Raw genomic sequence first — 14,552 nt, 5'->3', positions numbered from 1 at the left:
TTTTTGATGATTTTACCTCCAAAATACATATTAATGACAACTAATTGCGGTTGAGGGTCGATCAACCTTTCCCAGTACTCTTATACCTTAGACAGATGAGAAAACACCACGAATGAGATAAATAAAATAGCGACGAAAAACCCTAAACTGAGCTAAAATGACAAGGGAATCAGGTAGGGGACCAAAAACTTAATATATACTCTAAATAAAAATAAAAATACTCAGTTAATTAGTTGGTCTCAAATAATATATCAAAACAAAACCATGGAGCATAAAGAAAGAAAGAAAGAAACAGAAAATTGTAACAATGCAAAATATATTTGGAGTGTGATGTGATGGAGACTGAGTTGCAATCAATCAACAAATGAATTGGTAGAGACGGATGGAGTTACTTATTATTTATGCTTGAGATATTTTAAATATTTATTTTTAAATTTAATAGATTTATATTTTAATTTTAAATTATTTAAATTTGAATTTATTTTTTGTACTGCCTATATAGACTCTTATTTGCACACGACTAATAAAATAATCTCTCGATAAAAATTGAAAGACATTAACATTAATCGGACAGGCACTTTTGACTTTGACTTTAAATTAAGTAAACAAGGACAAAAAGGTAATTCCACATAATTTTCCAATAACAACAGACCAACAAGCAGAAAGGTAGGCAGTAGGCACTAGCTAGGCAGGAAAAGGGAATTAATAACGAACCAATAATCACCTGCAGCACCTTAACTTAATTCAAACCTCATTTAGCCCCTAGGCTAGGCTGTCTGGCTACCTTAATTAATTTAGCTTGCGATGACATTGACACAGACACTTAACTACAGTACAGTCCGCCTACAATGACGAACCCTGCAGTAGCTGCAGTTACTTATAGTACAATTATTAATTAAATCAGTACCATCATCGATCAAATATAATCATAAATTAATAATGAGTCGAGATCACGTGATCAGGAGATGGTGTGATTCTGGTAAGGGGCGAGGCGGGGGATGAGGGAGCCGCTGAGGTGGAGGGACATGACCTCGTTGGTGGAGCCGACGAGGCTGCCGCCGATGAAGACCGCCGGAAGGGGGCCGCTGCAGCCCATCCGCATGAGGGCTTTCTCGATGTCGGCGCCGGCGGGGTCGCCGTCGATCTCGTGGATCAAGGGCCGGACCCCGAGGTCCTGGAACAGTATCTGCACCGCGTAGCAGAGGCAGCACGTGCTCTTCGTGAAGATCACCACCCCGTTTTCAGAGCTCATCTTGGCAATCTTCTCCATTTGTATTTATTGATTATTTAATTAATAGTAATTGATTGAAGAAGAGTTGAATTGGGCAGAGTTTGTGAGGGTAGGGAGGGCCTATTTATAATAAATAACAGTATATGGCAGTGAGGTGAAGGGATGATCGATTCAATGGTTGGTTTTGTTGGAGACAACAATGCAGTGCAGCAAACAACAGGGAAGAAGGAATAGATGAATAAATAAATAAATAAATAGTATTGGTAATATAAAGTGTGGATCTGGAATCCCATGAAAAGCCTGGAATTGATGTAAAGGTGCTTTGCTTTTGGAGAAGGAAAAAGAAAAAAGATCCTGAAATACTTTGGGTAGCTATTAGTTCATACAAGTTGAACATACATACATACATACATACATATATGTATACGGAGAGGAGAGTGGATTCGTATCTCCGTCGATCGCTCAATGCCACTTTTGAATCAATTCGGCACAGATTTATCAATGTTGTTGACTCCACTGTCGTCCCTGCAGATGCCCATGAATATAATTAATAATAAAAAATAATACTACTTGTCATGTGCTTTGAGATATTTTTTCATCTTTTTTGCTAATTTAATATACAAGTAAATTAAGAATGAGTTAATTATATATTGATTAGAATTAATTAGGAGGCGTAATTAAATTTGGGGAATCAAGATGAGAGGGATGGATGGGATGGCACGTTTTGATTGATGATGCGTATATATATATAGTCAAATCGAGGTCGGGTCGGGACTGGGGTGGGGGGCTCTTTCGGTGGATGAATCTGAATCTTTCTTCTTCTTATTAGTATTATTATGTACATTCTATTTTATTTTTTATTTTTAATCTTCTTATTCGATGCTCATGTTTATAAAAGATGACATTATATTCAATATATAATTTATATTCAAATATAGTATTATAGTATTAAATTTCTTTTATTTTTTAAAAATTAAAACTTCAAAATCAAAGCATATACATATATATATATATATCTATAAACAGGGCCATATAGACGGGAATTAATGGGAATGGGAGTTTGTGAGGGCAGCAAGTTGATTGACTGTGGATGCATCCAATCCATGCAAATATACTCATAAATTAAATAATAATAATAATAAAATAATAATAATAACAACAATATTGCATGTGTGTGTGTGTGTGTGTGTGTGTGACAGCTGGTGGTTGGAAAAGTGTATTCGATGGAATCAAATAAGTTCCAGAGTTCTTGGACGTGAGACTGGAATCTTATACATAATGGGCCTATACCTATACCTATACCTATGGGCTTGGTCCTAACTCCTAACCGATGACCACGACCGTGACTTGCACCATCCCTTGCAAGCGAAGAATCTTCTTAATATATTTATTATTTATATTTATTTTTGGCCACCCAAAATTTTAAAAATAATACTCCATCTGTTATCCAATTGTGTGCTCATTTGATCGGACACAAGTTTTTAAAAAATTATGTAAAAATATAAATTTTTATTTTTTTTTGATAAAGAAAAGTGATTTTTTTTACTAAAAACGAAACGAGAATAAATTTGGATAACAACCAAAAAAAGAAAATAAGAATACATTTGAATGACGGAGGAAGTACTATTATAGTCTCGTTATTTTTTTCATTTATTTTTTTGTATATTTATATTTGATTATCAATTATTATATCAAAATATAGTAAATTAAGAGATAGACAAAAAAATATTTTTATTAATATCTTATAATATAAATATAAAAATATTTTTAATATTAAAAAATAATAACTCAAAATGTAAAAGAGAAGATTGACGGTGGACGGAGATAGTAATATTTTAATTGTAATTAGAGCTGTTAAACGAATCGAGTAGGTCGCGAGTCAAGTTCTATTCGGCTCGTTTATAGAGATAAACAAGACGAGTTCGAGCTCGAGCTCGAAAATTATTTTTTTTACAAATGAGCCGAGCTCGAGATCGAAAATTATTTTGTTTTACAAACGAACCGAGCTCAAGCTCAGCTTGCTAGTAGCTCAATTGAGCTCATTAGTAATTATATATTTTAATATAATATATATAATTTTTTATATCAAAATTTATATTTATTATTAAAATTTGAATATTTTATTATAAAAAAATATGAATAAAATTAAATATATTTAATTTATATATTAAAAAATATATAGAATATGTGTAAAATTCAAACCAAACTCGAGCTTGAATTTGAGCCTAACGAGCCGAGCTCAAGACACTATTTTGACTCGAACTCTTAACGATTCGAGCCGAGCCATTACCGTTAACAAGTTCGAGTCAAGCTCGAACAACCAATACTCAAGTTTGCTCGGTTCGTTTAACAGCTCTAATTGTAGTAGATAATTACAAGTAATATAAATATAATTTTATCTTTTTTTTTTTTTATGTAAAATGAATGATGTTACGATAATAGAGATATTTGTAAATATATATATATATAAGGTATTTTTGAAATTGTCTTTATAATTAGACAATTCAAAATAAAATTATACATATTTTGTAAGTGAACAGTGATAATATATATTACCTCATCAATTAGTTATGCCACAATGTATATATTTCATAAAAATTTCTTTCTCTATATATTTTTTTAATAATTTTATATTATAATATATTTATATTTATATTTATATTTATTTATATCAATACTACCAAATCAAAATTCGATAAAAAAAGGAGCTAATTTTTTAAAATCTATAAATAATGCAATTTATTTATACATATAAAAAAAGACATTTATTTATTTTTGAAAGTGGTATCCTTTAACTTGCTAAATATTAAAAGCCTCACTTTTTAACACATTGTATAATATGCATAACACATAATACTCTATACATCTCAACTCAATATATATATATTTTTTTATTATTTATTAAAAAAAAGTTTTTATTTTTATTTTTATTTTTTATTTTGCGAAGTAGCTTCAAGAAATATTCTTTTTATGTGAGGTATAAAAAATTATATATGCAATATAAAAATAAAAATAAAAATGAATGTAGTGATACATTAATTTTTTGACAAAATGTATATATTTTTTTTTACAAAATAAACAAATCCAAATATGTTTTTCATTGGTCAGATAAGTATTATTCAAAACCTTTAACACTCATTTTTAAAATATTGATTAAGAATAAATTATAATGAAAGCAACTACATGTTGTAGATATTTATTTTTATATTATTTGAAATCAATAAATAGTACTATTATTTAGAAGAAAATTTTACTTTAAGGGTGTGTTTGTACGTGAGATTGGATTTTAAATACACTGTTCATTTCATTTTTTTTCCCTAAAACATCAAATCAAACATTTATTTTTCATTTTTTATATTATACTAAAAATCAATTTTATATTCAAAACCTATTTATATTACATCATACAACTATTCAAATTCAAAATTTTTATTATTGGTCTTTAATATTGCCTTACTTTCCATAATTGTTTGTTTGGTTTTAGTTTTAGTTTAATTTTAATATTTGTATTTAAATAATAATATTTTAAAATATAGTACTCCCTCCGTCCCATAACAAAGTATCTATTTTTTCATTTTAGTCCGTTCCATAACAAAATATCTATTTTATTTTTCAGTAATTGTACTATCTACCTAATATTACAAATACCCATACAACTTACAATATATTACACAAATGTCATTACATTTGTATCACACATACTAATAAGGTTATTTTAGTCATTTTTACTTTATTCCTACTACATCTAAATATAATACTAATATTTCTAAAATTACGTGTAAAAAATAAATGGATATTTAGTTATGGGACGGACGAAGTAATACATTTTATTAAAAATTATACAAACGGAGTGAAAAATAATTTTGATTTGAAAGCAAAATCAAATGAATTTAATTTTTTAGTATTTATTTATTTATTATAATTACTTTTTATACTATATATTCATTTAAAAAAGTAAATAGTAATAAAATATAGTGGTGGAGATAAGGGATGCACTCGTTGTCCAATACCATTAAAAATTAACTTAAAATACAAATAGAAAAAAAAATAAAAAATACACGAAGTATCATTAACTATTATTTAAACATTGTTATTTATCAATTTTTATGTAAATATATATATATATATATATTGGCCCTGGACAAAAGAAAATATATGTTATAATCGATCTTATTACAAAATTATATGTTAATAAAATATAAATGTTAGTAATACTTAGTAGTTTATATATCACATATCATTGATACTCTCAGCTCATTATGTCAATATGTGATATATTTTTGTTGGTGTTCTTTATTTTTTGAATTGTTATATTTGCGGTTATTTATTGTACTTTAATTTTGCCATGAAAATTCTATCAAAAAGACTATAAAAATATTCGAGGAAATTGGATTTTAAGTGAACCTTATATCTCCTCCAATTATTTGGAAAATTTTTTTGATATCATTTTGGTACAATATTTCGCCGTTTGTATGGATCTAACCCGTTTTTCGCAACACGTACATAGTATACAAATTATATTTTTATATAGCATATCGTATAGAAGCATATGTTGTGCTTATTATATATTGTATTATGTTGTATAAATATACTTACGGTACTAAAATCAATATTATATTGTGTTATATGAATCTATATTATATCCTCTTAAAATATACCCCTCCGTCTCAGAACTATAGTTTGGATTGTGTTTGACACGAGATTTAAGGAATATTGATATTATATCGGTAGTGGGTAAAAAGTATAGGTAAAAGACTTTTTTGCCGTTATGAGTGTATTAATGTAAAAAGTAATGGCAATTGTGTAATAATAATGAAAAAGTAAAGGTAGTTCTACAGTGATATGATTATTTATGGAAATGAGACTATTGTTTTTGGACGGATAAAAATGATAAACATGACTATTATACTGAGACGAAGGGAGTATATTGTTACAATTAAAATATGCATTGTATATTATATTGTCACGTGTTCTCAAATATATTTATTTAAATTTATTATTTTTAAAATTTTGTGAAATTTAATAAATAAATAAATAAAAAAATCTTTTTCTAAGCTGAGTCAAATTGATGATAATAATGGTATTGGATCTATCACCTTTTCACCACTAAATTTTTTGGAATCAATGCTTCTGGTCTATCACCGTACGCGAATCATCAGACGATACCAAAACTTAACGTCTATAATTTAAAATTAAAGTAGCCACGGTTTACATAGATATTTTTATTTTATATAAAACAAATAATAATAACTTTAATCAATAAAAACTTCTTTAAAAAATATAATATCAAATATATATTTAAATATTGCATTCAATAATTAATTTTTAGAATTTGAAAATTTCTATCTAAATAAAATCTTAGTTAAGAATGTTTTTTTTTTTTTTTGTATATATATTTTTTTTCATAATTTTAAAGTAAAAATAATTGTTTGACATAAATATTTTTAGATATTGAATATAATACTTTTTAAAGAAAAAATAAATAAATAATAAGAAACTGAGAAGAAAACAGAGAATCACTAGCTTGTGCTTAAATTACACATTCGCGATACAATTTTGTTGTTAAATGACTACTTCCACTAAAATTTATACTTATAATTAATTTGATATTATATACTTCCCCCGTCCCAGTACAATAGTCTGGTTTACCATTTTTGTCCGTCCCAAAACAACAATTTTATTCCATAAATAACAATATTACCGTAAAACTACCCCTACTTTTTTTTTTATTACACAATTGTCATTACTTTTTACACTAATACACTCATAAGAGTAAAAATGTCTTTTATCCATATTTTTTACCAACTACTAATATAATATCAATATTTTTTAAATTTCGTGCTCAACTTAATTAAGACTATATTTATGGGACGGAGGAAGTAATTGATTAATATTTTTTTCTAAAGTAACATATAGTCCTACTAACCACAAATTTCATTTGCCTTTAAGCATAAAGTGCATCAAATTCTTTAAAGGATGATCTCATTTGATTTGAGCGACGTGATTTGAACTAAAGTGATTTTAAATGATTCTTTAAATTCATTTGACAATATAATTAATTTCAAAATGACTAAATCCACAGTTAATATTGTTAGAAATTTTGGAGGAAAATAATGAGATTGTGTTATTGATCATCAAAAGAAAAAGCCTATATATAGCAATACAAAAATAGACTCAATAAACTCAAATTTAAGTAATCTAATCTATAAATAAAATTAAATCTAGATATAAATCAACTAAATCTAAAATTGAATATCTAAAATATCTCGACGAATATAAAATTATAAATTTAAAATTCAATCTCAATTCAAATCCAACAAATCAAATGAACCCCACAAAAATCTAGCTATTCAAGTAGCTAGGTATATTGAAATTATACAAAGATGAGAATATATTACATGCATATATATATATATATATGCATGTAATAAAAATAAAATATTTTTTTATATACAAAATAGCATATCAAAAGATTATTTAAATAAAATTCAACTATAAACCAAACAAATCCAAAACTTGCATGACTTGATTTGTAAAATTTTCAATATTAGACGTCATGATAAGTATATATATATATATATATTTAAGCTCAGTTAAAATAGCGAGTTTAGGAGTTCTGAAGTTTTGAAAATAGTATAAATATAATATTTTGCAAGAAAAAAAATAAATTAATTTGATAATTTTTAAAAAGTTAGTATAATTAAAAAAAATTACAAAGTTCCGAAAGGCCCTGTGTAAACAAAGTTGTATGTCTGGAAAGATTAAAATAAATAAACAAAAACTCATTGAAACACAGTATATATTATATTAAATAATTAATCGGTGAATCCAAGTATAATTTTGTTCATATTAATCATTAAAGTTAGTCCAACAAGGCCTTATACTACTAATTAAAGCCCATTTTATGTGGGCCTTTGGGCTTAATTGGCAGACAGCTGTATGAAGATCCGGCCCAATTACAAAGCCCATATATGGATCAAAATAGGCCCAACATCTTTCAATTTTTGTAGGCCCATAGCAGATTAAAAGAAAAAAAAGTATGACAAAACAGTGAAATTTTGTCCATTAACACAACATAAGAGAAGAGCACTGATCATTAATCAGCACAAGTCAGTCACCAAAAGCAGACTTGAGCTGACATGATAATAATTAGTTACAACAAACTTTTCCAAAATCAAATCAAGAAGAAGGAGGAGGAAGCCCTTTTAGTTAATTAATTACAGTTGATGACAAGCTTCCCCCAAACCCTAATATATATATATATATATATGTATAGAATCAATTAGAACCAGATGGCCTTGGCATGAATGAGGCTCTGCTTCAAAGATCCATCAAGATGGAGGGATATGATGTCCTTGGCTGATCCCACAAATTGGCCACCGATGAACACTGCAGGGACTGTTGGGGTGCAGCCAAGGCCTGATCTTAAGGCCAACTCCATTTCTGGATCGTCGTCGATGTCGTGGACCGCAGGGCTCGCCCCGAGCTCGTAGAACAATGCCTTGATGCTGTGGCACATGCAGCACGTGCTTTTCGTGAAGATCACCGCCGCCTTCTTCGATGCTAAATCCCTTATTCTGTCCATTTATATATGATGATGATCAATAAAAGAGGAGTTGTTAGTTGTGTTGATGATGTATTGTGTAATATAATTGTTTTGAGGGTTTGATCGATATGATATGCATGATAAGAGGGTTTGTTATTTATAGAGATATCGAGAGTGGAGCTAGATAATATTCATCTAGATTTTTTTCTTTTTGAAAAAAAAATAGAAAAAGAAAAAGAAAAATCGATCCATGGGAATATATATATCGATCAAGAGGCATGCATGTTAGTTCCTATCAAGATGTATTTTGATAATTGGATCTAATCCAAAAATGTCATGTTTTTTTCTTTTTTTGCATGTTGAAAACAACAATATGTTCTCTGATTCGAGTTGACAACATTCGCCACTTTATTAATTTATAACTCTGTGTTTGTTTGTTTGGAGGATTTTGGGGAAAATCTACTATTCATACAAAATTTTTCTCCAAAAATATCAAATCAATCACCTATTTTTTATTTTTTATATTATACTAAAAGTCAATTTTACATTCAAAATATCGTCGTATCAGTACTTATTCATATCGCAGCTATTGCGATTCAAATTTTTTACTATTCAAATCTCAATCTAAAATCAAAACAAACAGACCAGATTGTTAGGAATATCTAATTGAGAGAGAGAGAGATGAGATTTGGAAGTGAGTATAGTAAAGAACACTAGTACTCAAATTGATGATGATAATAATAATAATGATAATGTGAAAGGAATATTAGGATAGATTATTGATAGTGTAATAATATTAAATTAAATGGCATAGATGTGATGTGATATTGTGCAGGGAATAAAAGAAAAGAAAAGAAAAGGAATTTGATCATTTTGAGTATAGCATGCTGCCTGCCCGTATGTATGTAAATTAAATGTCAACCCAAACCCTAACCCTAACCCTAACCCTAACCCTAACCCTAACCCTAACCCTAACCCTAGGGAGTGAGGAAAGGAAGATTTGGGTTGTGAGATCCTCAGCTGAAGTGTAAAGTGAAATATACAACCACAATACTGGATAACTATTACTTATATCCAACAACACTAGCATAGGGAATATCTATGCAATAAAGCCATGGAATCCATCACCCCATCCCACTTTACATTTGGAATCAACAACTTTCATTTTCATTTTCATTTTAAGATGATCACATGAAGATAAAGATGAAGATGAACACAAACTGAATAATCAATCAATCTAACTTGAAATTCAAATTTTTGATACATTCATATTCATATCTTGTTTGTCAAATTTAATTGATAAGTCATTAGATTCAGCAAAAAAATTTATTCAGAGTTCACTCAAAAAATATTGAGTTTGATTTCTTCATATCTTTTTTGTCGTATATGATTTCACTTAATATAACTTATTTTGTCGAATTTAATTTATAAATCGTTAAATTCAGCAAAAAATTGTTCAATAGAAAAATATTGACTGCTGATCTAATATGCTATGCCCTACCCTTCCCTTAGGTATTGTCCGGATTCATCCACACATTACGTACATATAATAGTTTTGGAAGGGAGGGGGGCCTACGGGTGGGTGGGTTCTTCACTTATTCATTGTTATGTTTTTGCAGACTAATTAATTGTTGTACTTACTGCTTGGTTTTTGTCTAGATAGTCCATTTGGGCCTGCTCTTTGGGCTTTATATGTGGGCCCAATGCTCTTACACTTGACGCAATTATTTTTCTTTATCATCATCTACTACTCTCTCTCGCCATTAGACTAGAGTAGTTAGATAATAAATAAATACAGCTTTTTAAAATAAATAAATCCATTTCATTATTGGATTTGTATCCTCACTAGTCAACCATTTCAAATAAATAATAATAGTAATTAAAAAAAAAAAAAGTCATAGCGACCGACACATCAGCACTTTTGCCAAAACGCCTTTAGTTCTTTTCCCTCGCATTGTTAATTACGATTTTATCAATTTAATTAAATATCATTTTCATACTTTACCACTAACTCATTAAACTACAAAATATTTTAAAATTTTCATCTTATAAATATACATTATATAATAAATTTTATATAATATCCTATCAATGCTACAGAGAAATATTGGTTGGCAGATAAGTAAGGAATCTCAATTAATTAATGTCAACTAACAAGTTTTATGAAAATATGGAGTATATGCCAAAACCGAAACCAAGATTTGATGTTTTTTGAGCATGCAACCGACCACTGCATCATTATATCTAAATCTGTGAATAAATACTTTCTACTTTTTCAATCACACTGTTAAATATAACCACACGTTTGATGCTCAAATAGTATTAATCCATAGATTCATTTCATACTTTATTTTTTTTTGTTCTCAAGGATCAAATCATGTTTATATAAATATATATATATATATATATACACACATCAATGGCTTTCATAGCCACTCTAATAAGCAATAACCAGAGAAAGGAAAAGGGAATCTACAATGGGAATAAAATAAAATAAAAGGTTTTAAATAGCCAACAAGTATACGTGCACATTGATTCAACCACTCATAATTAAAAAAACCCACAAAAATAATGATAATTACAAATAATAATAATCATCAATACTTTGATTAAACCATTCCATTATTTGTTTCTCATGTTTATAGATCAAAAACATTATTATTATTATTATTATTATTATTATTATTTGTAATTATTATACTAAGAGTTATTTATCGAGTTCACTTTGTATTCTAAAGTATCACGATTTTCAAAAAAATATTAATTATAAAACATAATACTCTGTTATTCAACTATGTACTTATGTGATTGGATACGAATTTTAAAAAAAGTAAGTAAAAATAAACGACAAAAAAAATAGAATAGATTTGAACAAGAAGGCAGTACTATATAATATACAATATATATCCTTTTTTTAAAAAAAAAAACATAAAATAAAATTGAAGAATAGTCACAATATATGTGGCACATAACCAAAAAAATCAATAAAAACACAAAATTAGCATAAAATACAATCATTTTCAATAAGATTAAAAACACATAAAATTATAAATATTAAATAAACACCCTCACTGTATCACTGTATCTTATTAGTAAGCCTGATCTATTTTCACTCAAATTTCACTTACTTTCTTTTTCAAGATTGGAGTTTTTGCAGCACCATTTGTAAATAAAGATCAATAAAGTTAGAATGGATAAACTCCAATGCAATCTTTCGGTGCTGATAATCACCAACACATATACATATACATACATATATATCCTCAAGCAAGCAAGAATCTACCAAAATATCTTACTGCAGCTGTACTACTGTTTTTGTTTCTTGGAAGTATTTGCCCTTTGACAAATGGAAAAGCCTATTTGAAAACAAAATCAGAAAACAAAAGTTCGTCCATTCATTCCATCTCTATATATAATTTCCACAAGTGACACAACTTCCTCAGACATAAACAGATTTCTACACAAGCATATAAACTTTACATATCTGCATTGCCATTCATTCGTCGTTAACCTATAAGCGCGCTTTTAATCGAGTCATTGCAGGGATATATATAATATGGATGCAGTGAAGAGAATGATGGAAGACAAACCAGTGGTGATATTCAGCAAGAGTGGTTGTTGCATGAGCCATTCCATCCAAACACTTATATCGAGCTATGGCGCAAATCCTACTGTTTATGAACTTGACGAGCTGCCTAATGGCCAGCAGCTGGAGGCAGCGCTGGCAACCAAGTCAGGGAGCTTCCCAGCTGTGTTTATCGGCCAACAGTTTGTCGGCGGAGCCAATGAGATCATGAGCCTGCAGGTTAAAGGGAAGCTTGTCCCTATGCTCAAGAAGGCAAAAGCAATCTGGATATAGCACCATCAATTCATCAATGATAAATGCATTATATCTATATCTATATCACTAACAAAATGGATCTTATAAAATCTCACTTAAACAACAACCATCAGATTAATCAAGATTAAAGCAGAGGAGAGGAAAAGTATAGACAAGCTATGTGTAAGAAGGCTTAGTTAGTGACAGCTTTTTTTTCATGTAAATCTTCTTGTGTATCTATCTTGTCCACTTATATAGAACCGACCTATCAATATATATACGTGTGTGTATGTATTAGGCGAAAGTCTTGTCTTTGGCTACAGATTATATTTTTCTCTTTCATCAAGAAAAGGCATTACAAAATTAAGAAATCAATACAGGTCATCATCAAGTTCAGCAATTCATTTTCATGGATGCTCAGGGAGACTAATTTATGTCACTGGCCATGCCCAGAAAGTAGAAAAGAAACTAACCTCACCATTTTTGTTTTCAGCAACAGAACAAACAAGAGAAGAATCTAATCTGTAATACACAGAACTGTAATGTGCAGTTTTTCTGGGCCTTATTCAAATAGCACTCAGATTGGATAAGGTGTCCTTGGTCCAAAACATTATGATAGATAATTGCAATATATGTACATATATAAGAATACTTATAATACTGTCAGCATCAGCATCAGATGGCTACTTTGTTATTAGCAATCTAGCCACATGTACATTTCAGCTCCAAAATTCTCTCATCTTTGTCCATTTCCAGGATCAAAATTGACACACAAACAATCGTAAGCCACACAGAAATATGAAGTGGTAAAACAACTGCCTTCTATTCTAAATATTCAATCCAGACCAGAAATACCTATTTCCCTCCTCTCGTCATATCATGATGGCTGCTGCAACAACAGCAACTCTGTTTGTACCTTCCCTGAGAACCCAAACCAGCAAACTAAGCATTCATCTTCTAAACCAGAGCATAAGAGAACATACCTGTGGCAGCAGCTGTTTCCAAATCCTGGCTGTGCAAGGATCGGGGGGCAGGCAGAGAGCACCTCCTGGAGTGGATACAAGAATTCATTGGGAGAATGAGGATGAAGGATGGATAGGAGGAGACACCTCCAGAGCTACACAGGAGCAAAGCAAAGAGGAAGAAGATTTGCTTGGGAATAAATTCGCAGAATTGATCAACAGTTCATCAGATTCATACTACCAGTAAGCACCAAACTAGCTTCTTTAACTCTCTACATCAATTTGTTGAATGTAGTCTAAAACAAGAGTTCAAATTCATTCTTGTGATGCCAAATCAGGTTTCTAGGAGTACCTGCAAATGCTGATATTGAAGAAATTAAAGCCGCCTACCGAAGGCTGTCCAAGGAGTATCATCCTGACACAACTACACTTCCTATTAAAACAGCATCTGATAAATTCATGAAATTAAGAGAGATTTATGATGTCCTAAGTGACGATGAGAAGCGGAATTTCTATGATTGGACATTGGCACAGGAGGCAGCAAGCCGAGAAGCAGAGAAAATGAGGATGAAGTTGGAAGATCCATATAAGCAAGAAGTAGAGAACTGGGAATCCGTTCCAGACATGGTGGATCGACTTGGAGGAAGAAACATGGAACTCAATGATCAGGCTAAGCAGGCACTCACTTTTGATTTCTTGGTCATAATATTCAGTATATGCTGTATAATATATGCAATCTTCTTCAAGGAACCTTACTAGTTACCATCCTTTACACAAACAGCATATTGATTTTGTATACATGAACAGATTCTAGGACAGCTTTGTACATGCAATGGTTGCATAAATATTCTGGATTTCTAAGAACGCAGAAAAGAGGGATTTAAGACAGATGCATAAAAGAATTTCAATCATTCCCAAGCATGGAAGAAATTACACACTAGTCGACAAAAGTAAATAAGATATTAGTAGCAGCAAGTTCTCACATTATTTTTA

General features: G+C 29.6%; 4 protein-coding genes across 4 annotated transcripts; 2 read left to right on the top strand and 2 right to left on the bottom strand.

The window, feature by feature from the left end:
* Nucleotides 1-781: 781 nt before the first annotated feature.
* On the bottom strand, nucleotides 782-1,440 carry LOC127258976 (monothiol glutaredoxin-S11-like). Its single transcript, XM_051286081.1, has one exon. It carries the CDS (start codon nucleotides 1,268-1,270, stop codon nucleotides 959-961), a length of 312 nt encoding a protein of 103 aa, XP_051142038.1. The 5' UTR covers nucleotides 1,271-1,440; the 3' UTR covers nucleotides 782-958.
* A 6,653-nt stretch (nucleotides 1,441-8,093) lies between these two features.
* Nucleotides 8,094-9,132, bottom strand: LOC127258994 (glutaredoxin-C11-like). The gene has a single exon (XM_051286105.1). The coding sequence runs from the start codon at nucleotides 8,814-8,816 to the stop codon at nucleotides 8,514-8,516; it is 303 nt and encodes a 100-aa protein (XP_051142062.1). The 5' UTR covers nucleotides 8,817-9,132; the 3' UTR covers nucleotides 8,094-8,513.
* Nucleotides 9,133-12,108: 2,976 nt separating this feature from the next.
* Nucleotides 12,109-12,871, top strand: LOC127258933 (monothiol glutaredoxin-S6-like). Its single transcript, XM_051286014.1, has one exon. The coding sequence runs from the start codon at nucleotides 12,334-12,336 to the stop codon at nucleotides 12,634-12,636; it is 303 nt and encodes a 100-aa protein (XP_051141971.1). The 5' UTR covers nucleotides 12,109-12,333; the 3' UTR covers nucleotides 12,637-12,871.
* Nucleotides 12,872-13,383: 512 nt separating this feature from the next.
* On the top strand, nucleotides 13,384-14,492 carry LOC127258932 (NAD(P)H-quinone oxidoreductase subunit T, chloroplastic). Its single transcript, XM_051286013.1, has 2 exons — nucleotides 13,384-13,802; nucleotides 13,898-14,492. Exons 1-2 carry the CDS (start codon nucleotides 13,477-13,479, stop codon nucleotides 14,316-14,318), a joined length of 747 nt encoding a protein of 248 aa, XP_051141970.1. The 5' UTR covers nucleotides 13,384-13,476; the 3' UTR covers nucleotides 14,319-14,492.
* Nucleotides 14,493-14,552: the final 60 nt, after the last annotated feature.

The sequence above is a fragment of the Andrographis paniculata genome, unplaced genomic scaffold (assembly GCF_009805555.1).
Source record: "Andrographis paniculata isolate CXL003 unplaced genomic scaffold, ASM980555v1 Contig5END, whole genome shotgun sequence".
Taxonomy (NCBI): domain Eukaryota; kingdom Viridiplantae; phylum Streptophyta; class Magnoliopsida; order Lamiales; family Acanthaceae; genus Andrographis; species Andrographis paniculata.
The sequence above is the reverse complement of the archived record's forward strand: the minus strand, read 5'-3'. Positions and strand labels throughout refer to the sequence as shown.

Excerpts from the sequence above, each read along its gene's own strand:
- LOC127258976 (XM_051286081.1), bottom strand. The coding sequence starts at position 1,270 with ATGGAGAAGATTGCCAAGATGAGCTCTGAAAACGGGGTGGTGATCTTC.
- LOC127258933 (XM_051286014.1), top strand. The coding sequence starts at position 12,334 with ATGGATGCAGTGAAGAGAATGATGGAAGACAAACCAGTGGTGATATTC.
- LOC127258932 (XM_051286013.1), top strand. The coding sequence starts at position 13,477 with ATGATGGCTGCTGCAACAACAGCAACTCTGTTTGTACCTTCCCTGAGA. Across the intron at positions 13,803-13,897 it reads TCATCAGATTCATACTACCA|GTTTCTAGGAGTACCTGCAA; the intron begins GTAAGCACCAAA and ends ATGCCAAATCAG.
- LOC127258994 (XM_051286105.1), bottom strand. The coding sequence starts at position 8,816 with ATGGACAGAATAAGGGATTTAGCATCGAAGAAGGCGGCGGTGATCTTC.